This window comes from Cucumis sativus, chromosome 6 (assembly GCF_000004075.3).
Source record: "Cucumis sativus cultivar 9930 chromosome 6, Cucumber_9930_V3, whole genome shotgun sequence".
Lineage (NCBI taxonomy): Eukaryota > Viridiplantae > Streptophyta > Magnoliopsida > Cucurbitales > Cucurbitaceae > Cucumis > Cucumis sativus.
Genome location: NC_026660.2, coordinates 27,973,381 through 27,996,813, shown reverse-complemented (window position 1 = coordinate 27,996,813; position 23,433 = coordinate 27,973,381). Strand labels below are relative to the sequence as shown.

The 23,433-nt window shown below is 35.6% G+C and overlaps 5 protein-coding genes across 8 annotated transcripts; 4 read left to right on the top strand and 1 right to left on the bottom strand.

Annotated features, from left to right (window-relative positions):
- Window positions 1-263: 263 nt before the first annotated feature.
- On the top strand, window positions 264-3,897 carry LOC101220409 (aspartyl protease family protein 1). Its single transcript, XM_031886712.1, has 10 exons — window positions 264-719; window positions 849-987; window positions 1,077-1,300; window positions 1,874-2,098; window positions 2,223-2,358; window positions 2,442-2,518; window positions 2,613-2,712; window positions 2,857-2,917; window positions 3,079-3,150; window positions 3,237-3,897. Exons 1-10 carry the CDS (start codon window positions 415-417, stop codon window positions 3,605-3,607), a joined length of 1,710 nt encoding a protein of 569 aa, XP_031742572.1. The 5' UTR covers window positions 264-414; the 3' UTR covers window positions 3,608-3,897.
- A 2,352-nt stretch (window positions 3,898-6,249) lies between these two features.
- LOC101220644 (aspartyl protease family protein 1) lies at window positions 6,250-9,447 on the top strand. 2 transcript variants are annotated; one of them, XM_004134971.3, is made up of 10 exons: window positions 6,250-6,749; window positions 6,881-7,019; window positions 7,124-7,356; window positions 7,704-7,922; window positions 8,027-8,162; window positions 8,248-8,321; window positions 8,412-8,508; window positions 8,601-8,658; window positions 8,954-9,025; window positions 9,110-9,447. In XM_004134971.3, the coding sequence occupies exons 1-10, from the start codon at window positions 6,445-6,447 to the stop codon at window positions 9,301-9,303; spliced, it is 1,527 nt and encodes a 508-aa protein (XP_004135019.1). In that variant the 5' UTR covers window positions 6,250-6,444; the 3' UTR covers window positions 9,304-9,447. The 2 variants fall into 2 exon arrangements, 1 of the variants encoding a protein (XP_004135019.1); XR_004217257.1 differs by lacking the exon at window positions 9,110-9,447 and having other exon boundaries at window positions 8,601-8,737.
- Window positions 9,448-12,009: 2,562 nt separating this feature from the next.
- Window positions 12,010-16,857, bottom strand: LOC101218191 (methyltransferase-like protein 23). 3 transcript variants are annotated; one of them, XR_004217628.1, is made up of 10 exons: window positions 16,553-16,857; window positions 16,355-16,459; window positions 16,116-16,202; window positions 15,900-15,950; window positions 15,671-15,764; window positions 15,485-15,569; window positions 15,192-15,345; window positions 14,832-14,931; window positions 12,485-12,969; window positions 12,010-12,400 (listed from the first exon to the last, which is right to left on the bottom strand). XR_004217628.1 is itself a non-coding variant. In XM_004134796.3 (8 exons), the coding sequence occupies exons 1-8, from the start codon at window positions 16,682-16,684 to the stop codon at window positions 14,911-14,913; spliced, it is 729 nt and encodes a 242-aa protein (XP_004134844.1). In that variant the 5' UTR covers window positions 16,685-16,856; the 3' UTR covers window positions 14,658-14,910. The 3 variants fall into 3 exon arrangements, 1 of the variants encoding a protein (XP_004134844.1); XR_004217629.1 differs by lacking the exons at window positions 12,010-12,400; window positions 12,485-12,969 and adding an exon at window positions 13,800-13,984; XM_004134796.3 differs by lacking the exons at window positions 12,010-12,400; window positions 12,485-12,969 and having other exon boundaries at window positions 14,658-14,931; window positions 16,553-16,856.
- Window positions 12,414-13,918, top strand: LOC101217954 (peroxidase 64). Its single transcript, XM_004134795.3, has 4 exons — window positions 12,414-12,709; window positions 12,804-12,992; window positions 13,093-13,255; window positions 13,372-13,918. The coding sequence occupies exons 1-4, from the start codon at window positions 12,500-12,502 to the stop codon at window positions 13,764-13,766; spliced, it is 957 nt and encodes a 318-aa protein (XP_004134843.1). The 5' UTR covers window positions 12,414-12,499; the 3' UTR covers window positions 13,767-13,918.
- Window positions 16,858-17,046: 189 nt separating the features above from the next.
- On the top strand, window positions 17,047-22,562 carry LOC101218665 (la-related protein 1C). Its single transcript, XM_004134797.3, has 6 exons — window positions 17,047-17,875; window positions 18,635-19,229; window positions 19,306-19,462; window positions 19,614-19,704; window positions 21,091-21,165; window positions 21,503-22,562. The coding sequence occupies exons 1-6, from the start codon at window positions 17,387-17,389 to the stop codon at window positions 21,797-21,799; spliced, it is 1,704 nt and encodes a 567-aa protein (XP_004134845.3). The 5' UTR covers window positions 17,047-17,386; the 3' UTR covers window positions 21,800-22,562.
- Window positions 22,563-23,433: the final 871 nt, after the last annotated feature.

The window sequence follows — 23,433 nt, the reverse complement described above, 5'->3', positions numbered from 1 at the left end:
TGACCTAAAATTAAAATTAGAAGGAGAAATAAGAACTTGATGACATTGACACCAATAGAAGATTAGAAAAGGAAAAGAAAAATAAAATTAAGCCCTTGAATTGTAATAATCAAAGTTGGAGGCCACTTTTTTTTAAAATTTACACTCTTGATGGGCCTTCTCGTAAATTCCAAAAAACAAATTAATTTATTTTCCCTTCCCGTCGTGAAGAGAAAACGTTTGACTTCTCTCACCAAAGTCCACAATTCCATCTTCCTCTCAACTTCAACGCTTTCATGTTCTTCATCCTTGAATCCATCAAACCTTCTTCTCCTTTCCGTTTCTATTTATACTCTTCTTCTCCATTCCGTCCATGTCTTCCTCACTTTCCCGGGTTTCTCACCGGAACTTTTTGTATTACTCTAATCGCCGTCCATGGCGTCCACCTTCAGTTCCGGCGCTCAAATGTTACTGGTTCTTTCTGTTTTTATTCTCGCCGGAAGCCTAAGAAGCGGCGACGCGGCTTCGTTTAAGTTCGACATCCACCATCGATTTTCGGACTCAATAAAAGGGATTTTCCACTCTGAAGGTTTACCGGAGAAACATACCCCTGGATATTATGCTACTATGGTTCACCGTGACCGGTTAGTTCGTGGTCGGCGATTGGCAGCTAGTGATGTTGATACGCAGCTGACGTTCGCTTATGGCAACGATACCGCCTTCATCCCTGACTTGGGATTGTAATGATTCCTATTCTCTCTCTCTCCATTTTCTTTAATTTATGTTTGTTTTGATTTATTTTCTGATCTTTGTCCATTATCATTGATTAAATTGTTCTATCTTGTTTCCTTCCGTTTGGGGGTTTTCAGTTTATACTATGCTAATGTTTCGGTCGGAACGCCGTCGTTAGATTTCCTTGTGGCGTTGGACACTGGAAGCGATTTGTTCTGGTTACCGTGTGAATGTTCCAGTTGTTTTACTTATTTGAACACATCAAATGGAGGAAAGGTATTTAAACCGACATCGCAAATTTTGAAGTTGATGTTTTCTCTGATGAAATCAATTGGTTGACTCTTGTTTTGTTTATCTTTCTACAGTTTATGTTGAATCATTATAGTCCAAATGATTCAACAACGAGCTCAACTGTTCCCTGCACTAGCTCTTTGTGCAACCGATGTACTTCAAACCAAAATGTTTGTCCTTATGAAATGAGATACCTGTCTGCTAATACCTCCTCGATTGGCTACTTGGTTGAGGACGTATTGCACTTGGCCACTGATGATTCACTACTCAAACCTGTTGAGGCTAAGATTACTTTTGGGTGAGTTAATTATGTTTCATCTTTCTGTCTGTATCTTTTTCCTCTAGATTATATCTTGTGCTGAATTTTGTTCTGTTTTTAATAGATTGTTTCTTTTCTTCTAACATTGCTTTTTTTCTTTGCTTAAGAATCAATAATAGTTTATGGTAGAGTAGGGATATAATTATTACACTAACCATCGGCTTAAGTTTTTATTCTCGTCAATTTAAAAACATGGCCTAGAGCAAAGAGGTCTTATATTTGAACTCTTGTAATGACATTGTCAATTAAGATAGCATGAATCAATAAGCAATTATATTCGATTTTGTAACTTAACTTGGTCTAGAGAAAAGAGATCCTTTACTTTTTAAGGACACAGTTGTTCAACCTATAGACAATGTTTAATTAAAGATGTAGCAAAGAGGTTATGTATTTCGAACTTCTTCCAATTAAGGTTGGATCATGGATGGAATAATAAAATATTTTTGACTTTGTAACTTAATCATTGTTGCAAGAGAAGGGTGTTTAATGATCTTATAGAAAGCATCTGCAGTTTGTTGTGTTGTTGCCCCTAAATGTGATTCTTCATGGCAGGTGCGGTACGGTCCAGACTGGTATATTTGCAACAACTGCAGCTCCCAATGGTCTTATTGGGCTTGGCATGGAAAAGATATCAGTTCCAAGCTTCTTAGCAGACCAAGGACTTACCTCAAATTCATTCTCCATGTGTTTCGGAGCTGATGGTTATGGGAGAATCGATTTTGGGGACACAGGCCCAGCAGACCAAAAACAAACCCCCTTCAATACCATGCTCGAGTAGTAAGAACTCTTCACTTCTTAAACCATGCATATTCAAATTGTGCAAAAAGTACAATTTCTTACACCTTCATTTCTCTTGGAGAAATTAGTTTTTCTAATTGGAATGTCACGTTCATTTTGGCAGTCAATCCTACAATGTCACCTTCAATGTGATAAACGTGGGAGGAGAACCCAACGATGTTCCATTTACTGCAATTTTTGACTCTGGAACCTCGTTCACGTACCTAACCGAACCAGCTTACTCAACTATTACTAAGCAAGTAAGTGATCTGCAGTTTCAACCATTGAAAAATGTCATATGGTTTCATGCGATCTCTGATATTTACATCGAATTATTGTGCAGATGGACGCAGGGATGAAGTTAAAGCGCTATTCATTATTTGGTCCTAATTTCCCATTTGAATACTGCTACGAAATTCCGTAAGTAGCTGATGGTTTATTATATATAATGAAGCCAGCTATTCTCTTTCAATACACATTCCTGAATTCTGATTCATACCCTTTTCATATTCAGTCCAGGTGCAAAAGAATTTCAATATCTGACGCTGAATTTTACAATGAAGGGTGGAGATGAATTTACCCCTACAGATATTTTTGTTTTTCTTCCTGTTGATGTGAGTACTATGAACATTATATTTGAAGTAACTTTCAAATTTTAGACGAGAGAGAGCTTTGGCTTTTATGGCTTATTATCTCACTCCTACATGCTATCTTTGGAGCTTTTTGTTGATTTGGGTTTGCTGTTTTTTGGTCTTCAGGAAACTACCCATGTTGCTTGTCTAGCCATTGCCAAAAGCACCGATATTGATCTGATTGGACGTGAGTCCTCCCTTCATGAATTACAAATTTGATCCCTATAATTTTTTTTAAAAAAAAATAGTGATTTTTAATCAAACTATATGAACTAAAATCCAACCTTCGAAATCGAGATTGAGTTCGTGCTTATGATCTAATGATCTTTCCTTTACGTCTTCTTGCAGAAAACTTCATGACTGGTTATCGTATTACCTTCAATCGTGATCAGATGGTGTTGGGATGGAGTTCTTCAGACTGTGAGTATTATTTCACCTGAAAACTCTTCTTTCTTCTACTAGTCCTTTTTTTTCAATGTCAATGAAAATTGTTTTCTTAACTCCAGGTTACGACAATGGCGTCGGCACTCCCTCCGGCGATACCCCTCCGGCTGATTCTCCCTCCGACTCCCCTCCGACTGATTCCCCACCATCCGTCTCCCCTCCGACTGATTCCCCACCATCCGACTCCCCTCCAACTGACGACACTCCGCCGTCCGATGACTCGCCTCCGTCCGAAGACTCGCCTCCGTCCGAAGACTCTCCCCCGTCCGAAGACTCTCCCCCATCCGATGACTCGCCTCCGTCCGGCGACTCTCCTCCGGCACCGTCTACCCCAGGAGGACGCCCCGGTTTGCCGGGACTTGGGGGTGCAGCGCAGTTGAACCCATTGGGGTTTGTATTTGGTGCGGTTCTTGCAATTTTGGCTCTTGTTTGACTTTGATTATTATTACTCTCTCGGTTTCGTTGTTTGGTTCTCATTTATTTGGTGTATTTTTTTTCGTGAAATAATAATCTAAAATTGAAATAGTTTTTATTGCATTTTTCTTTCTATTTGGGTTTTGTAAATCGATGTCTATTCGGATTTTGTAAATCAATGTTATTCAAATTAGTTAGCTCTAAATTTGTGAGTTAATTTTATTGGTAGTATGGTTAATCAATTATAAACTTCAATGCAATGTTTTATTACGTGGTAATAAAATTGATTGGGATCTTAGATTTTGTAAATTTTGTAAATTGTGACATGTGATGTGATGCCTTGGGTTGGGCCACGTGTTTGACACAACCAAGTTTTCCTTTTTTATTTTATTTTTCTTTTCCTTTAAATGATCCATTCAATTGGGAAGAATAGATGATTTGAGCTACAAAATGTACATTTTGAAAATGGATGAATTCTCACCCGTTTTTAAAAACTTGAATGAAAATGGTTGATGTTCAAAATTAATAGAATTATTAAAAAGGTAAATTACATACTTTTGAATTTTAAATAAATAAAATATGAAATCTAAATTTAGAAACCAAAGGTGTAAATATTTTGAAAGGAGGACGAAGATATAAAACTATTAGTTTAAAAACGTTTTATTATGAATAATACTAACTAAAAAGGTATTCATAAAACATGTCAGCAAGCTAATAAAATGATAACAATATACATATAACTAAACTTACCTAATATAATATTATACTATTAATATAAAAGTGAACGATTTCTCAATCTGATTATGTTAGTTAAAATAAACTTTTAAATTAAAATAGCTTATAAATACTCGAAAACTAACGTGGACCCTTTAGTAAAGTCATGTACTAAGTACCTAGCTTCACCACCTTACTTTTTATGATTGTTTCGTTTAAAGAACACTTTGGTTTTTTTCTCGTGATGTGGATAATTTAAAGGTTTTTTTTAATAAAGAAAATGGAGGAGTTTTACATTGAGAATAAAAAAATAAATTTCAATATTAAATGTTCAATCTGCCATTTTTTTTGCAATGGAGAAGTTGTAAGTTGTATGTTCTTTTCATTTTGAAAAATGGTGAAATTTTATGTTATGAAGTAAAAGGATCTTTCATTTTTTGCATGCAGTAAACTCTTCGGTTTTCAAATAAGACCACAATTCGTAAATCAAATGATTGTGTTGAATAATTTTCAAACTTTCAATATTTTTGTATCTATAGCTAGGGTACCTAAAATCCAAGAAAGTGTATGATATGCATTTTTTTAAAATAACATACGTATAATTTTTAGTATGATTAGATTAAACCTCTAACAAGAGATGAAATGAAAGAAAAGAAAAAAACAGCGAAGAAGAAAAGAAAGAAAAACCCATCAATACACAAAATACAATCCACTATTTTCGAAAATAGTGTAAGAGCGTAGCAATATACTTAATTATTGTTCTTAAAATTGTCATAAATTATAATTACTCCCAAAAAATCTAGAAGAAAAAGAATTTCACAAAGAGACAAAGGAGTTAAATATTTTAAACCATCCAACGAAAAATTACACATCCGCTTCCAAAAGAAATGAAACATATGACCAAATGAGTAAAAGCAAAAACTACTGAAACTAATAGTTATAACAGTGAATTAGAAACTAGAAAGGAGTTGCTCATGGAAACTTTTAATTATATATAAAAGTTGTACCAAATAACAAAACCAAACAAAATAAAAACTAGAAGAATAAGAACGTCACATATATAAAAGAGTCAAGCATAGAGTTATTATTTTGAACCATCTAATCAGACAAATTATACATTCGTTCTACCGAAAATGTACCAAATGAATAAAAGAAAAAGTACAAAATCTAATATTTCAACTAAGGCATAAAGGTGAAATAATTTCACCTAAAGGAAAGAAGAAAATATACAACATTTCATAAAGAAAGGTCAAATAAAAGAAAATAGACAAGAATTAACTAACTAAATAAACCTAAAAATGTAGACCAATATTTTTTATAAATTATAGAAATATTATTATATTTAATAACACCATAGTTACATTTGCTACCCTCTTTTTCTAACTAAATAAATTAACTTAATTATCTAATCCTTTAAGTATTCTTTTTTTTATAAATAGCATATTGATTCCAATTCACTTTTGCTATCCTTAGTAACTATTTTAATTAATTTTTTTTTTTAAAAAAAGAATGGTTAAAAATAACAAATTTAACAACCATCTTTCTAACATATACCAAAATGTTCAAATTTTATGATAATAAATTTTAATAGACACTAATAAAAATTCATCTATTTAAGATAGATACAAAATATTTTACTATTTTTTTAAAAATATTTTAATTGAGTTTGGTGCATTTAAAAATATACCTAATAATTAAAAATGGAGGAATAGTTTGGTTGAAAATAGTAATAAATTTTCCATCTAGATAAAAAATCATAATTTATTGGGTAGATTGAAAGTTTAGTTAGTAAATAAACAAACATGAAAGTAATCATCTAAGCTTTAATTTATCATCATAATATCATTATTTTAATTTATTTAATTAATCACAACATCTCTGCATGAACCCCTCGTTATAAATTCCAAAATTATTATATTAAATATATATTTCTTCCAAACAAAGAGAAGCCTTTGACTTTGTTCTTCAGATGTCAAAATTTCGTCGTCTTCTCCGGAACTTCAACGCCTTTGTCACAGACTCTCATGTTACTCCACTTTGAATCCGTTAATTCCTCATCTCCCTTTCCATTTCATTTATATTATTCTTCTCAAATCACTCCATGTCTTCATCGCCTTCCTGGGTATCCTCTAATCGGCGTTCATGGCCTGGACATTCAGTTCCGGTGATCAAATGCTTCTTGTTCTTTCTGTTTTCTTTCTCGCCGGCGGCCTGAGAAGTGGCCATGCCGCTTCCTTTAAGTTCACTATTCACCATCGATTTTCTGATTCGATTAAAGAGATTTTCGGCTCTGAAGGGTTACCGGAGAAACACACCCCTGGATACTATGCAGCTATGGTCCACCGCGATAGGCTACTTCACGGCCGGAATTTGGCTACCACTAACGGTGATACGCCACTGATGTTCTCTTATGGGAACGAGACCTACGAACTTAGCGGTTTGGGAAAGTATGGTTTCCTCAATTATTTCTCTCTATTTTCAGTATACGATGATTTTCGATTATTTTGAATTTTCTCTTTGGTTGATTGCCTTGCTTTAATTGATCAACTTTATATTCTACTGTTTGGGGGGTTTTCAGTTTGTACTACGCCAATGTATCAATTGGAACGCCGGGACTATATTTCTTAGTGGCTTTGGACACTGGAAGCGATTTGTTCTGGTTACCATGTGAATGCACCAAATGTCCTACTTACTTGACCAAACGTGATAATGGAAAAGTATTTTTTCTTTCTCAGTATTCTATGAAAAAAATAGGGCTAATTCTAGAAGTTGATGTTGGTTGTTCTCAGTTAGTACGTTCTTTTTTGTTTTTCTTCTACAGTTTTGGTTGAATCATTACAGTTCAAATGCTTCATCAACCAGCATTCGTGTGCCCTGCAGCAGTTCTTTGTGCGAGCTTGCAAACCAGTGTTCTTCGAACAAAAGTTCTTGTCCTTACCAAACTCATTACCTGTCTGAAAATTCTTCATCTGCTGGGTACTTGGTACAGGACATATTGCACATGGCCACCGATGATTCACAACTCAAACCTGTTGATGTGAAGGTTACTTTAGGGTGAGTTTCATTGAATCTGTCTTAGTTATATCTTCTTGTGCTGAAATTTCTTTGAGGGTAATTTCGTTTAGTTCTTAATGGATTTAGTTTTCTGTCAAGATAACAAAGTAATGAAATACAAAATCAATGGTATTTTAAGAAACTATGTACTAAACTGGTTATACTTGATTCTGTAAGACTGTAACTTGATCAATGCTACAAGAAAAGTCTTGATATTCGTCTTCGAGAGAGCTCAATGAAAGTCTTAGCACGTTGTAAGTTTATTGTATCTCAACAATACCATCTTATAGAAATCATGTGCAGTCTGCTGAGTTTTTGCATTGTTTAAATGGGGTTCTTCATGGCAGATGTGGTAAGGTCCAGACTGGTAAATTCTCAAATGTCACAGCTCCCAATGGTCTTATTGGGCTTGGCATGGGAAAGGTATCGGTTCCAAGCTTCTTAGCAAGCCAAGGATTAACCACAGATTCATTCTCTATGTGTTTTGGATATTATGGTTATGGGAGAATCGATTTTGGAGACATAGGCCCAGTAGGCCAGAGAGAGACGCCCTTCAATCCTGCAAGGTAAGAACTTCTCACTGTTTACATGTGCAAAAGTAATAATCTACGACCTTCATTTCTCTTGGAGAAGCTGGTTTTTGTAACTAGATTGTCTTGTTTGTTGGCAGTTTATCCTACAATGTCACCATCCTTCAGATAATTGTGACAAATAGACCCACAAATGTTCACCTCACTGCAATTATCGACTCTGGCGCCTCTTTTACATACCTAACTGATCCATTTTATTCTATTATTACTGAGAATGTAAGCTTTTTGCAGTTTCAGTTCTCTTAGGAAGTGCCACATGAGTCCATGCAATCTCTAGTTTATATAAATAATTGTTGTGCAGATGGATGCAGCTATGGAGTTGGAGCGCATCAAATCTGATTCTGATTTCCCATTTGAGTACTGCTACCGACTTTCGTAAGTAGCTGTAACTTGTGTAACAATTTTTTTTTTTGTGTCTTTCAAAAGATCTTCAGATTCCAATTCCCATATTCGATTTTGATCCAGTCTGGCAACAATCTTTCAACAACCAAATCTGAATTTTACTATGGAGGGTGGACGTAAGTTTGACGTCATTACTTCGTATGTCAGCGTTGATACTGATGTGAGTGTAATTTCATTTTTTAGATGAAAATGAAATAACATGAGAGTCAGAGAAGATATATGTATGCGTTATTGGGTTTCTGTTGGCTTCAGGATGGACCTGCCCTTTGTCTAGCCATTGTCAAAAGCACTGATATTAATGTAATTGGACGTGAGTGCTCCTGTCTCTCCATCTAATATATGAAGCCATTTTATCTCCTTGTATATTCCATTAGTTCTCATGTTTGCAGGTGATTTTAAAAAGTCTAAAATTACTTCTGTCATGTTCATTTTTTACACCTATAACTTATAATTACAATGCATATCATCATATATGGTTTTAAACGGTTAAAAGTAGGTTCAAGAGTGATTACGACTATTTTAGAATCACTTTTGAACACCTCTTAAGTAGTGTTGGTATTGGAAAAAGATTAGGAATTCTCTTTAAGTGAATCGTTTTCTCGTAGACAACTTCTTCGGTGGGTATCGCGTTGTCTTCAATCGTGAAAAGATGACGTTGGGATGGAAAGAAGTAGATTGTGAGTATTTCTTTACTTGTAAAACACCTTTTTGTTTTTTCTGGATTTTTCCAATGCCAGTGATGGTCGTTTTCTTTAATCTAGGTGACAGTTATGACGCCAACACTTCCTCCGACGACTCCCCTCCACCGTCCGGAGACTCTTCTCCGACAACTTCTACTCCAAGAAAAAGCAACAGCACGCAACCATCGCCGGAAATTGGGGCAGGTGATGCCATGCTATTGAATCCAATTGTCTCTCTCTGTGTTGTCATCCTTGTAATTTTGTATGTTATTTGACTTTGATTATTCTTTTTCAAGGCTTCATCTTGTACTTGTAGTTCATTATTTATTTGATGCATTTTCTTTTAATTCTCAATATGTTAATTTACCTATTTTAATTTGAGGATAATCATAATGACTAGCAATCTTAGGCTTCTATCATCAACAAATTTTTACCGTTATCTTATATTTAACTCTAAACTTTTAATTGTATTAATTTGATGTGGTAATTAGTATGATATCCTATTCGAGGTTCGTTGTAATTAAATGGAAAAAAAAATATACGAAAAAATGCACGTAAATATTTTAAAATATAACTTATGAATTTTGAGATAATAGTTCATTAATTAATTTGTAAAGTGAGTTATTAGGCACACAACTCTAAGGATGTTTTGGTCCCTCCAAAGTTGATTAGTAGTGGTTTTTTCCTAAATCTTATTTCAAAATCCTATTTACCACTCTTTTGCTATTTTTGAATCATCATTTATTTTTCTTTTTCTCTTGCTTTATTATAACTCACCAATTATAATAACCAATTCAACTTAAAAAAATCCATCTCTTTATAATATTTTTCTTTTAGTTTCAGCCATGCATTCATCTATGGCCAAACTCATCCCTAACATAAATCCTTGCTTGAAGTTTTGATCGAAAGAAAAAGAGAATTAACTCAATAGAAAGCATTTGATTCTTTTTTAGTATAATTAATCTTATTTTTTAAAACCTACACCTATTATTAAAAATTGAAAAAAATTGCATCGAATGACAGAAATATTTAGAAAAAAAAGTCTATGACATCTATTTTTTTACATATTGCAAATATAACAAAATTAGTGATATCGAACGATAATCATACGGTTATCAACTTTTAAATTTGTTACTTTTGTAATTTAGAAAATGTAATGACATAAATTTTTTTTTGTTATTTTTCATGAGTCCCATCAAAATTTATACTCCATTTTTTTTATAAGTAATATTTTTTATTTTTATTTCTCCTTTGGTTAGTCACATACCTTCACTAACTGAAAGTGTATATATACCTTAAGTTTATAGATTCAAATTTTCCTACTTTTATAGTCCATATAACAAACAGAATCCTTCTTAAAAAGCATCTATCTTAGTTTAAAAAAAATAATTACACCATGCAAAGTAAGGCTTAAATTATTCAAAAAGTAATGTTAAAGTACCAAACGAAGACAAAATTTGAATGTTTACAATAATGTGTATTATTTAACCAAATCCACCATCAATTACTCGTAATCAATTTGAATTAGAAACATATAAAATTGATAAGATATAGATATGGTATATTTACTTTATAGGCCCATAGATTGATGCCAACACACTTTTTACTGTCCTAAAAGGCTTTGTTTAGAAGAGATGTCAAAGTTCAAATAATTATTGCACCAAAAAATGTAAATAATATTTCACTAATGACCAGGCAGGTGCATGATTTGACTATAATTAACAATGTAGTAAGCTTAAATATCAAGCTATAAACAAACTGGAAAGCTCTATCCCAACTACCTATTATCAAAGAGATTCCTAATTATAATTGATGTGTTGTAATTTGGTAAGTAAGAAAAATCCATGCATATGCAAATAATTCAAATCCTTCGCCTAAAAGTATAAGAATATTTGTTAAAACGTAGTTGTCATCTTTTACCACATTTTAACTTTCGAAATTTACGAGTTTAAAATAGAATTTGATCCTTTTTTTTTATAAAAAATAATATTTGATCTTGAATATATATTATTTCTTTTAATCTTGAACTATTTATGGATTGGGTTAGGTTTATATAAAAGGATGTATCACCAAGTACAATCGAACATTTATATAAAATTTTCTTATTGTTCACATTTTTGTTATCTTTGGCCGAATTAGTCGTTTTCTTGCCCTAGAAATAAATTGGAATGAATTTACTTTTAGATTCAATGCGAATGAAATACAACAAATCATCACTAAAGATGAGTTTGATAGCAATTTTTTTTATCAAACATATGTCGTTTTTGTTTATTCAAAGGAAAAACTAACCCTTTTCATTTGGTTTTTGACTCATTTTATCACTATATTTCTAGATTCATTATCTATGTTTTTTAAATTATTTTAAAAATTAAACGAAAATAAGTAGTTTTTTTTTTAAAATAGTTTTTGTTTATGTAATTTCTGACTATGAACTCAACTTTCTACTCAAGAAAGAAAGAGGTAAGGGATTGAAAAAAAAAACCTTAAATTTTAAAAAGTAAAATAAAAAAAATAATTACCAAACGAAACATAGTTATTGCCAACCGGAATTAGATAACCTTTTCACAACATAATATCTATCAAATTCTCACGGTAAGACATTATCATAATTCATATACTTGGTTTTTTTCCACTTCACTTCTCAATTATCCATCACAATTTCCACGACCTTTCAAGGATCGGAATGATAATTTCACAATAAACATTTTTTTTATAGGATCATAGAAGTATGATCTAAAGTTTTGTCACATTTTTAAAATATTTGGATTGATTTGCTATATTTGAAAATGTTTTAGGTAAAATTGCATTTAGTGCTATTACTTGGAGAAAACAAGAGTTTAATTTATCTAGTTTTAAAACTATAAAGACTAAACTTTAGGTGGTTCGTAACCATATAGACAACATTTGCAAATTTATAAATTCCATCAAATTTGTCAATTTTTTTTTATTTTTTTATCTTTTTTTTGCAATCTACACTTTAGTAATTTTAAAGTAGCATAGCTTTTACTTTATAAATGAAGAATATTTGGTCTCTTCGAAACCGTGTTTTGTTAAAGTGCACCAATTTAATGGGACCAATTAAAAGATGCCAAAAACTACAACAAGAGTATGGTAAAACCAATTTTGGGTTTCAAAATCTTTTATTTTATCCAAAGCAAACATAATTATTACCAAAATTTTGCATGATTTTGTCCCTCTCCAAAGTCCAAAAGTTGAGGTTCAAGGAGCAACAGCAGCCAGTGTCGTGCATGTTGTTGAGATTCAGCATTGCTTCAGAATCACTTCTCCATTATTTGCATTGATGTTCAACGTCTGGGGGCCGCTATCATGTCACGGCTTTGTATTCTAACTCTTCTATCACCCTTTCATTTCCTATAAATAACAAACACAATCTCGACTTTAGTGTACCAAGAGTCCTTGCTTTGTTTAATAAAGAGAGTTCAGTAGCTTTTGTACCTATATTTGAGGGTCATGGCCTCCTTTGCTGTGCTATTCTCACACTTTGCAGTTCTTTTGCTGTCTGTTTTGTCCTTGGGAAGTTCATTGAGCTTAGACTACTACGAGAAGACATGCCCTGGTGCCGACTTCATCGTTACTAAAGCTGTCAGGGCTGCAGCTTATAAAGACAAGACTGTTCCTGCTGCACTTCTCCGGATGCACTTTCATGACTGCTTTATTAGGGTATTCTATTCTCTTTAGAATTCTCAGCATGTTTAAACTTCTCTTCTGTGTTTGACAAAACTAAACTGGTTTTGTTTGATTACTTGGTTTGAAGGGTTGTGATGCATCCATACTGCTGAATTCAGTAGGGAACAACGTGGCAGAGAAAGATGGGCCACCTAATTTGTCTTTGCATTCGTTTTTTGTGATTGACAATGCGAAGAAAGAACTGGAATCTTATTGTCCTGGTGTTGTCTCTTGTGCTGATATCTTGGCTCTGGCTGCAAGAGATGCAGTTGTGCTTGTAAGAAAACATGCATATAATTCAACTTGCAAACAAGATGGTTTGAAATTATGAAGTCCAAAACATTCTCTCTAAATGGGTATAATTTTGTGTCCTGCAGTCTGGAGGTCCAACATGGGATGTTCCTAAAGGAAGAAAGGATGGAAGGATATCAAAGGCTAGTGAAACAATACAATTGCCATCTCCAAGCTTCAACATATCTCAGCTGCAACAGAGCTTCTCACAAAGGGGATTATCCCTGGACGACTTAGTAGCTCTTTCAGGTAAACCACACACAATAGGCAACAAGATGATAAAATATTGTTAAAGAAAGAAGGAAAGCTAAACTATTAAAGATATTCTTATAAAGCGTAAGCATTGCCAATATTATGTAATGCAGGGGGACACACCTTAGGATTTGCCCATTGCTCATCCTTCCAAGGTAGAATCCGCAACTTCAGTCCGGCCAGCAACGTTGACCCTGAAATGAACCCATCCTTTGCAGCAAGTCTACGAAACATGTGCCCAGTAAACAACAACGCAAAAAATGCTGGGTCTAACATGGATACTTCTCCAACCACATTTGACAACAATTACTACAGATTGATACTCCAAAAGAAGGGACTGTTTTCTTCTGATCAAGCTCTGCTCAAATTTCCTAAGACCAACAATCTTCTTTATAAGTTCGCAAGCTCAAAGGAAGCTTTTAACCGTGCATTTGTTAATTCTATGATCAAGATGAGTAGCATCACTGGAGGTCAGGAGATCAGGAAGAATTGTAGGGCAGTGAACTAAAAGATACTCCTAGTCTATGTGTTTTGTTTGCTAGCTTGTATTCAGTAATGAGAGTAAAGTGCCTATTACTAGCTTGTATTCAGTACTGTTGCAATCGCAGTACAAATATCTTATATATTATCACCAATGGGATGCCTTTATTTTTGCCTGTATTCTCAGCTGTCTCCAATTAGTGAAAAAAGTTCCCTTTATTGCGTTGTCTTTTTACTCTCTACTACCTGCATCCACTCACCACGTCTATTTTAGACTCGCCAACTCAGATCCAACTGAATTTTATCGATAAGAATATAATAGGATTCAGATGAAAGCTACTCCGTTAAAGCTTAAGGCACCCAAAAACAATAAAAACTTGTGCAGGTAACCCTGGCAGGCAAGAGGAGTCGAATCAGGACAGCCATTATATGAATGTCTCGAGAACTTGATTCGAATGCCACAAATAGGCCTACAGTTATCCCACTTCCATCCTTTTTGGGGGTGGTGGAGACTAGATTGTGGTTAAATAAAAGTAATTGCAGGACTTATAAGCAAGTCTCAAAAGTATGTAACAAAGATTTGGCACCAACAAAACAACCAAATCATTTGATTCAACTCCCTCCTCCATCTCCCGGAAGATTTGTGGGCATAAAAATAGAAAAGTGTTGGGTGAATGCTGTGTCACAAGTTTTTTTTTTCAGCTGACACCTGCTGGCAATTTTGCACGCCACTGGATCAGGAAACTGTGGTAAATGTTGTCCAACTTCACATTATGGACCCACAATTATGGAAATGGATAACCGATAAGGCAAGTGACAAGTCAGCTATTCGACATTCTCAATAGGAAAGTCAGAGAAAAATTGTTAGCTAATTGGATGGTTTGTAAACAGTAGCTCCTATTACTATATGCAATAGAACTCCCAGAATCAGGTAATTCATACAATAGAGTGAAGTCATACATAATTAAAATTTCAACTTGCACGAGTGCAATAGTTTTCACAACAGTTGTCTCCAAAATTTAAAAGTCAAACAATATTCCATTGAACTTATCACAAGGTCGTCTAAAATAGACAGGAATAGATTCTCACTCACATCAAAGTAGAAGAAGACTAATGAACTTAACAGCTCCACCATACACTTGTATATTTCCACCACACACTTGTGAAGTTCGTCATTTCACCAGAGAAGTCTCCTATTACAAGTAAAATATCATAAATCCGGTTTACCAAGCTCAAAGAAAAAAAAAAAATTCCAAATATGCGAACTCGAGAGTAACTCTTTTTTTTTCTAAAAGGAAACACACTTTTCATTGAATTAATGAAAAGAGATTAAGCATAACTTAATTAATTAAAGATATTAAAACTTAAAGTATATGCTCTCAATCAAGAGATTAACGGTTCTAAATATATTTAAAAAGAAGACTTGTACAGATTAATAAATCCATTACGTTACCTTGACTGGTCCGCAATTGAGAACAATCTCAGCCAATTGAATATTGCCACTAAGCTTGGAGGCCTTTTGCGATGGCAAGAATGCAAATCCATCAACAAGCTTTTCACACTTCAACCCCCATTTGACCATCAAGAACTCAATGAGATGGTGCCCACTACAATAATAATTTGAAAGAGAGTGAACTGGTAAAGGTGAAAAACTACAATAATAATGATAATAGTCACAATCAGGCACCGCCAATATCCCCCTTCTTCTCCCCTGATGCAAGAAAACGTTATCAACTATCAAATTACCTACGATTGTGGTAGGTTGTTATAAAAACTGACCCCGGTGAATTTTGGAGAAGAAAGGCCACGGTAGAAAAGAGATCATCAAATGCTTCCCGACAAAATTCAAACTTAAATTTCAGCACATTCAATTTCGATAAACATGCAAAAGTAGAGAGGCAACTAAATCCCAAATTGATCCTACAGCCCTACCACTGTTTTCGTACAATACATCAGCCCCAATAATAATTGTAGGTCGTAGATTGAAAATCGATATGTCCCAGATCCCCCAAGTAAGTCCCATTATCTGCACGTATAAGAAACTGTTCGGTTAAGATTCAAAATCGTTCTCTCGAAAGGAAGAATTAGCAAGAGAAGATAATACCCTTTTTTTAAAAAAAGGTTTTATTAAGTACAACTTGGCTGGAGGATTTGAACTTACGTTACAATTAAGATTATTCAGGTCACAAACTTTCCTGATATTGTCCAGCACCTATAGATTGAAGAGTTGGCGATCAGAGATCAAATAAGTAGATCCATCTAACTGCCCATGATGCTCATATTAACACAGCCATTGACACCCCTTTCCCATTTTTATACTATTGGCGTATGAATGAAACTTATATTTTCAGGCAAAGCAACTAAGACGAAGCAATACCTCCACTCTATTAGCATCATCAGTCAAGGTGACACTGGCGCCTAATTTAGCCGCAACCAATCCAGGCAATGAAGTACCAGCACCAAGCTACAACCAATTCGGAGGTCAGAGAGTCACCCTAGCCATTAAACTTCCCCGTTATAAAACAATAAAGCAGATTGCCCTAACTCAACTGACTCTTAACTTTCAGGAGACCTCACTGAAGACGGAATCAAATGAAATGGATAATACGCGAATACCTCAACGACATTAGCACCAGCAAATCGTGCTTTCTGCTGCCATACATACTCGGCCAGGATAATACTACAGGGCCACACATAAAGGCCATATTCCTCTTCCATATTCTGCAGTTTCATCGCAATTACGCAAAGAGTTCATAGAAATTTCTCCGTCTACAAAAAAATTTAAGATAGGAGTGGAAGGTGAGTATTGGATACCTCGATGATAGCAATGGAGAATACCGATTTTCCGGCATCGTCTTCAAAAACATGATGCGATGTAGTCGTCAAGGATGGATCGGCCGGCTTGTCAGGATCACCGTCTACGGAGGGCCGATTGAAATAGGCCATCTGACTTTGACCGGCGGGAGCAGTTGCACGATGAAGTATAACGGGAGTTTCTCCGGTTTTCGGTTTAGTACCGAACCGATTGACTCCGGTCCAATAGGATCGGACGATTAATGACTTGATGTCTATACCCTAACCCTTTTCCTATTTTGTCCTCTCTTTTTTTTCTCTCGAAAGAGACTCTTTTTTGTAAATCACATTTTGCTTTTTATTTTTTCACGACAAAAATTTGGTTTACAAATTGGGCCAACGGAGGTCTGAACGAAGCCCAACAGGCCCACAAGGGCATTATTGTAATCATGCACGCACATAAACTAGGGAAGGGCAAAGTATCCAGAGAATTTCAAGTGGGAAGCAACCAAAGAAAACAAAGAGAGAGAGAGAGAGAGAGAGAGAGAGAGAGAGAGAGACAAAGCGTTTCAGAGAGAGAGAAAGAGAATTCTTGTTTCTGAGCCTTTCTCCGCTGCTCTCCCACAAACCCCCTTCGTCTTCGTCTCTCTCTTTCTCTTTCTATGATCTGATCGCTGAAATTTTTGGAAAAACCTTCACATTTTCGACTCCTTTTCCTTGTTTTCTTTCTTCATTCCATCTCTTTGGAACAGAATTTTGATCGCTTTTGTACATTTCCCCCTTTTGTTCTTCGATTAACCTATCGGTTTCGCGCTGACAAAACCCTAACTCGCGGGTCTTTTTTTGTTTGTTTTCATGGCTGCTACTAATTTATCTGAGAACAATCCGGCAATGGCCACCGGCGTTCATCATTCTCGTCATTCCGGTCAAAATATAAGCAGCCCTAAATCACGCCGCTCCCCACGTCCAGTGTCGTCGCCATGGACTCAGATTGTCCGCGGTGAGTTGGAAATCCCTGCTGTTGTTCCGTCTTCACCATCGAATGTGACATCTTCGGCGGCTATTGTTGAACCGCGTTCTCCTTCGCCTTCTTCTTCACCGTCCTCTTCTTTAGCTGTGGAAGAACCAGCTGGAGCTGAGAGATCAGATAGTGGGAATGAGTCACTGACCAATGCGGGAAATAAGCCTGCCTGGAATAAGCTGTCTAATGGGGCCGTGGAGGTAGGGCCTGTTATGGGGGCTGTATCTTGGCCAGCTTTATCGGAGTCCACTCGGTTTACAAATAAATCGTCTTTGGATTCGCCGAAAGATTCAGCTGATGGATCTGTTGGCCCTGCATGCGAGGTTCTGACTTTTCATTTTGTAACGTAGTTTTTAGTTGGTTTTGTTGATTAAGTATGTGTGCTAAAAGTTTAAATATTCAGTTACAGTGTCGTCTTTCGATTTGAACCGAACCCAAAATAAGTTTTACATTGAAATTATTTGTTTTGAATGGCCTATTTCAGTATCTCGGCCATACTGATGAAGACAACTTGTGCTTTGCCTGTTTGTGGGCTGATACACGCACACACGTATTTGTTGTTTTCCTTATTAATCAACAATCAAAGGGAGGAGAAAGGCTAGCATATGTTTACTTGGGGAATAAGTTAGGGTTGGGGTATTGGGGGTCATATGATTGAAGGTAGCAGCGATCGGAAATATTTGATATAATCGATTAAACCAAACAATGCTAACTCTCCACATTTTTGCTTTTATGCAATAACTGCTGATCAAACTAGAAGATGTTGTCTCTGCCACTTTTATTCTTTGGCACTCTTCATTTGGCCAATTCATTATGTTTTGATGAATAAAACAGAGAGATTGGGCGATCTCATCAAGTCATCATTAAATGCTGCATTGATTCTCTACTGTGTAGGCCCTGTTGAATAAGAACATACATGGTTATTCTTTATTTGCTCGATGGTTTGGCCCTTTTTTTAACATTTTCAAAACAGGGGATACTTCATTGATAATTGGTGGTTGTCTCATAGTTTTTTCTCAAACTAATACATGCTATTAATTACTTCGGACTTTCATTTATATCTTTCTGGATTTTGTAATCAGGGGACAGGAATTCAACCATCCTCACCGTATAAAAAATCTATTAGTGCAAGTCCAAATCCAAGTCCAAACCCAACTCTAACTCCAAATCCAATTCCAACTCCAACTCCAACTCCAGCTGCAACTCCAACTCCAGCTGCAACTCCAACTCCAGCTGCAACTCCAACCTTAACTCCAACTCATCGTCAGAAATCGATGAAGCGTAGTGGTGCTGCCAGTTCATACAGTGGTGGTGTCTCTCAACAATCGGCAACTTCAGTTTCTACAATTGATACAACTCCTAATAATCCTTCATCTAAGGACCACATGCAGAGGAGTTCATTTGCTTCACAATCACACAATGATCATAATTATCAACATCAACCTAATTCATTTAGGAGTCGTGGGTCTGGTTATCCACGTGGTGACAGTTCTCACCATCACAACCATGGCTCCAGGCGTGATCAAGATCGTGGAAACCATGATTGGAATCCCCATCGAAATTATGGACAGCCTCAGCGAGTTGTTCAAAGATATATAAGGCCTCCTCCTCCCCCTAGTAATGCTACCTTTATTCCTTCATCTATGAGGCCTCTTGGGGGTCCTATGCCTTTCCATGGTAAAATTTATACTGCTTTTGTGAGGTTTATGGTTTTTATCATGTGAACTTGCTTCACACTTCAATCTATTTGCAGAATTTGTGCCTCCAGTGGTATATGTCGCAGCTCCTCCTCAAGAGGCCCTTAGAAGTGTACCTTTTGTGGCTCCAATGCCACCTAATGCAGTCTTTTTTCCTGCTTCAGACCCTCAGTTATATGCTAGGATAGTCCATCAGATAGAATACTATTTCAGGTGTTTTATGTTTTTCTTATCGTCTTCATCTTGTGTTGAAAATTTTTCTTATCGTCTTCATCTTGTGTTGAAAATTTTTCTTATCGTCTTCATCTTGTGTTGAAAATTTGAAATTATTTTAACAGTAGCACCTTGAATTTGTTTATTGCAGCGATGAGAACTTAGTAAAAGATACTTACTTGAGAAGGAACATGGATGAAGATGGATGGGTTCCAATTCATTTGGTTGCAGGCTTCAAAATGGTGGGTAAATTAGGGGAGTCGAGAGCGAGGTTCCTTTTTCTTTTCTTCAATGTCTATTTGGTGTTTATATCCATGATGATAATTACATCATTTCTACTCTTTGTTTGTCTTATTTATCCCAAATTTTCTCTATTATTGAATGGTATTTTGGTGCTCATTTTCCTGTTCTGGGTTTCTCTTAGCCTCTATACTTTATTTAGTAAATGTGATTTACTAAAAAGGAATGCTCCATAAGAAAGGAGAAAGTTGTTGCGCAGTCCAGGGCTGCTCCTGTTAAATGAGGAACGAAAGTAATATTAATTGAGATCCAAACTACTATCTGGTAGAGCTAATAATTTTATCAGTTTTGGTTATGAGATTCTGGGTTGTTTATTTATTTATTTTTCTTTTTAGATTTATAGGAACCAATATACTCATCATTCCTCCCAGAAAGGGGGATTGCAATAGGCAGGTGGGAAGGAATCATCCCAACCTTAGTTCCACCGAGGATTCATAAGGATATCCTTTGGTTTGTACTATCATGAAAGTGGCGGATTTAGAATAGAGCCAAGTAGAAATCAAGAATTTAACGAAGTCCCAAAGTCCAAATCATCTAGAAGGTTTTTGAACATTTTTCTATTCCTCTCAAATTCGAACTTCCTAAGGACTGTCATTAGTATAGTTGGCTGCAGAGATTTTGCTTTCCTTTTTCTAAGGTGGTGCCAACATGGTTTCCCCAATAGCTTTAAAGGCTGTTTTTCATGATAGTTAGGCAACTCTGCTAGCATGGCTCCTTCTGGGTTGTATTCGTGTACTGATGGCATCAACGACAGGGTCCTGTACAATTTTTAACCTTGGGTCCTTTGGCTAGACTAAAAGGACCTAACCAAGTATTTAGAGTAAGCCACTTGATATTTTATAGCCTTAGTGCTATTATTAGGCAGCCTCATTACGTGAAGGTTCAGACTAAGGTTGATCCATTAGCTTAATGAAGCGTGTAATCTATCCTTTTTCTCTGTTTTGAAGATTTTTTCCGTAGGTTTATTTTTGAGCTGTGACATGTGGTGTCCCTGAAGTTAGGATAGAATGTTCTCTGTAAGAGTATGTTGGGGTTGTCAATGCAATGCAATTGCACACTGGTTATGAGGCATAGTTATGGTTTCCTCTACCCTAGGCCCTTAGGCTGTGTCTTTTGTTCTTTTGGTGCTATAAATTTCTAATGCTTTTCTATCCGGGAAAATAAATCAATTAATTTCTTTTGATAAATTTCGTATGAAGTGGTTGGGTATGAAATGATGCTGCTTATCGCAGAAGTTTGTTTGAGCTTATTGTGTGAACTATGGTGCATACTGCATACATTCCTTCGTCTTGCTAAAGGTTCTCGGATCATCTTTGACTTCTTTGCAGGTTCGATCTCTGACTGACAATATCCCTGTGATATTGGATGCTTTGCGGTCGACATCCACTGTGGTAGAAGTACAGGTTAGTTATGGATGCTCAATTTGTTTGGTTATGCACTTGGGGAGGTTTTTTTTCTTTTTTTTTGGGGGGTGGGGGGGTGGTTATTAATTCTGCAACAGGGAGTTCTCTGTTGGGATACATGCATCATAGCCATATCTATATAACTGGAGGCTTGAGGCAGCTACTGGGATTTGGTCTAAGTTTGAGAAGTTAAATTTCTCAAAACACATCCTGAAAAAGGGTGATGAGACCCCTCTAGTGCTTTAAGAAGTTTGTATCCTCACAATGTCACAAGTTAAAAGAAAGTAAAGTCTCATATTGTTCTCTAATTCTGTATTTGAACTATACTGTATCTTAGGGGGATAAGGTGAGGAGACGAAATGATTATAGCAAATGGATAATGCTTCCTTCAACTCCAACTTCTAACGAAGTTGCCCCACTAAGCCCTGCAAACTCCAGTCAAGATTTGCTGGCTGCTGGTGTTCAGAGTATTACGTTGGAGACTTATAACAGTACAGAAGTTCGAGGTGATTTTAAAGTCGAGGCTCTGCAAAGTAGATCACCTCGGAATTTCAATAGCCAGTCACAGCTGCCAGGTACAGGGAAGCCAAATATTGGCACAGGTTTGGATCACTCCTTTTCTGCAAGGAAATAGACCTTGTACATGATGAAGCCCATGCCTTTTATGAGTACAAAAAAAAAAAAAAAAACATATATGGGTAATAGAGACTGAGGAGATAAGTTATAACACCGTGTTCTGTTAAATATGGAGGCCTTCTTGATACACGATGAATCTTTTTTCTCTCGTGTGGCTTGGTAAAGAAGGTAAACTGTGGGGAATAAAGACGCAAAATGAAGGTAGTTAAAAAAAGAGAGAGAAACAACTCTAAGAAGTTTAAAAAATACTCAAAACATTTTCTTTTAACGGCAACTAAAGGGTATTGATGGTTTTGTGGGATGTTGCCTTCGTTACATAAATTTATTTCTTTTTTGTTCTCCTTGATGATGGGCATGTACTTTTAACCATGGAGAATCTTGATTGCTTCCCCATGCTGGTGCCCCCCTCAGCTGGTTTTTCTTCTCGATATCCTCGAAAGCAAAAAACCTCAAGCCGTAGGGAACAAGACAGAAATAGTTCTGGAGAGGAAGTAAAGATGCTGGCTGATCTTCATTTTCGTTAATTTAGAGAGAGACTGGCTTTTCTTTGGATGCTCTAATTGCAGCTCTGCTCGATCTCGAAGGCTTTTTCTTTTTTCTTTTTTCTTTTTTCTTTTTTCTTTTTCTCAAGACATATCTTCTGCTCTCTAAATGTCAAATGGAATAACTTTGCATATGATATTTACAACTTTTTGAATATTAGACTTGATAAATTGTGCCCGTTGGCGCATCTTGATGTGAACTTTATTTTTCATTCGGAATTCTTTGCGGCTCTATTTTTTCTTTTTTTTCAACTTTATCATTGGAACCATATTGAAGTTTTTGTTTGTTTTTTTATTTTGCTCTCTCGTTTAAAAGCAGATTATAATTATCTTGTGAGTTTATTTCTTTCCTATGGATTTTGATGGTGTTTTTATCTATTTAGGAATGATTCTTTCCCTAATTATTGGGTGATCTTTGCTTGTATTTTCAAAGAGTTTGTTAAGTGCTAAATTTGAACTTCCTTTTTATTGCACTTTAAAAACTATTTCAGCATTCAGGGTCCATAACTTCTCCATTTTTGCTAAAAGTGTTTTTCTTAAAGATGGTTCTAATAACTAACATGCTTTGGAGGCTTTGGTTTAATTAAATAATTTACTTCAAGTATTTATTCAGCGTTTGTTTTACGTTTAAATTTAAATTTTGCTTTTTATTTATTAAGGTATTATGATTTTGAAGGAACATGTTTGATGATCTTAAATCCTTTCGGATGTTATTTTATGCAATGGTTTTTTTTTAGGTGCACAAAGACAGACAGAAGGACCGAAGAGAAAGCCAATATCAAGACTTTTAAGTCTTGTTCTTTAAGTGCCAACATGGGGTCTTAGAGCACAAACCATCATTCTTACTCAATTATAAAGAGAGGTTTGATTATTAAAACTAAAATTAACATCATAGACGAACGATTGCAAATCTCATCCTCTCCAATAAGGAGATGACCACTCCAAAGATGCATACCAAGCTCTGCAGGCACTAAACAAAGGAGGATCAAGAGAAGCACCTTGAGTACTCGAAGTGAATTTGAATGTGGTGAAGGGAGTGTGTTCTTTGAGTTCCATCGAGAATCAGAGTCTTGGTATATGGGCAAAGATA

What these genes read in the sequence shown, in the direction of transcription:
- LOC101218665 (XM_004134797.3), top strand. Translation starts at nt 17,387, where the DNA reads ATGGCTGCTACTAATTTATCTGAGAACAATCCGGCAATGGCCACCGGC. An exon ending in GGGTCCTATGCCTTTCCATG is followed by an intron (nt 19,230 to 19,305) that starts GTAAAATTTATA and finishes ATCTATTTGCAG; the next exon opens with AATTTGTGCCTCCAGTGGTA. An exon ending in CCACTGTGGTAGAAGTACAG is followed by an intron (nt 21,166 to 21,502) that starts GTTAGTTATGGA and finishes ACTGTATCTTAG; the next exon opens with GGGGATAAGGTGAGGAGACG.
- LOC101218191 (XM_004134796.3), bottom strand. Translation starts at nt 16,684, where the DNA reads ATGGCCTATTTCAATCGGCCCTCCGTAGACGGTGATCCTGACAAGCCG. An exon ending in TGTATTGTACGAAAACAGTG is followed by an intron (nt 15,570 to 15,670) that starts GTAGGGCTGTAG and finishes TTTGTCGGGAAG; the next exon opens with CATTTGATGATCTCTTTTCT. An exon ending in TCAATTGCGGACCAGTCAAG is followed by an intron (nt 14,932 to 15,191) that starts GTAACGTAATGG and finishes TACTTGTAATAG; the next exon opens with GAGACTTCTCTGGTGAAATG.
- LOC101220409 (XM_031886712.1), top strand. Translation starts at nt 415, where the DNA reads ATGGCGTCCACCTTCAGTTCCGGCGCTCAAATGTTACTGGTTCTTTCT. An exon ending in TTCATCCCTGACTTGGGATT is followed by an intron (nt 720 to 848) that starts GTAATGATTCCT and finishes GGGGGTTTTCAG; the next exon opens with TTTATACTATGCTAATGTTT. An exon ending in GGGATGGAGTTCTTCAGACT is followed by an intron (nt 3,151 to 3,236) that starts GTGAGTATTATT and finishes TCTTAACTCCAG; the next exon opens with GTTACGACAATGGCGTCGGC.
- LOC101220644 (XM_004134971.3), top strand. Translation starts at nt 6,445, where the DNA reads ATGGCCTGGACATTCAGTTCCGGTGATCAAATGCTTCTTGTTCTTTCT. An exon ending in CCAAACGTGATAATGGAAAA is followed by an intron (nt 7,020 to 7,123) that starts GTATTTTTTCTT and finishes TTTCTTCTACAG; the next exon opens with TTTTGGTTGAATCATTACAG. An exon ending in ATGTCAGCGTTGATACTGAT is followed by an intron (nt 8,509 to 8,600) that starts GTGAGTGTAATT and finishes TGTTGGCTTCAG; the next exon opens with GATGGACCTGCCCTTTGTCT.
- LOC101217954 (XM_004134795.3), top strand. Translation starts at nt 12,500, where the DNA reads ATGGCCTCCTTTGCTGTGCTATTCTCACACTTTGCAGTTCTTTTGCTG. An exon ending in CAAGAGATGCAGTTGTGCTT is followed by an intron (nt 12,993 to 13,092) that starts GTAAGAAAACAT and finishes TGTGTCCTGCAG; the next exon opens with TCTGGAGGTCCAACATGGGA. An exon ending in CGACTTAGTAGCTCTTTCAG is followed by an intron (nt 13,256 to 13,371) that starts GTAAACCACACA and finishes TATGTAATGCAG; the next exon opens with GGGGACACACCTTAGGATTT.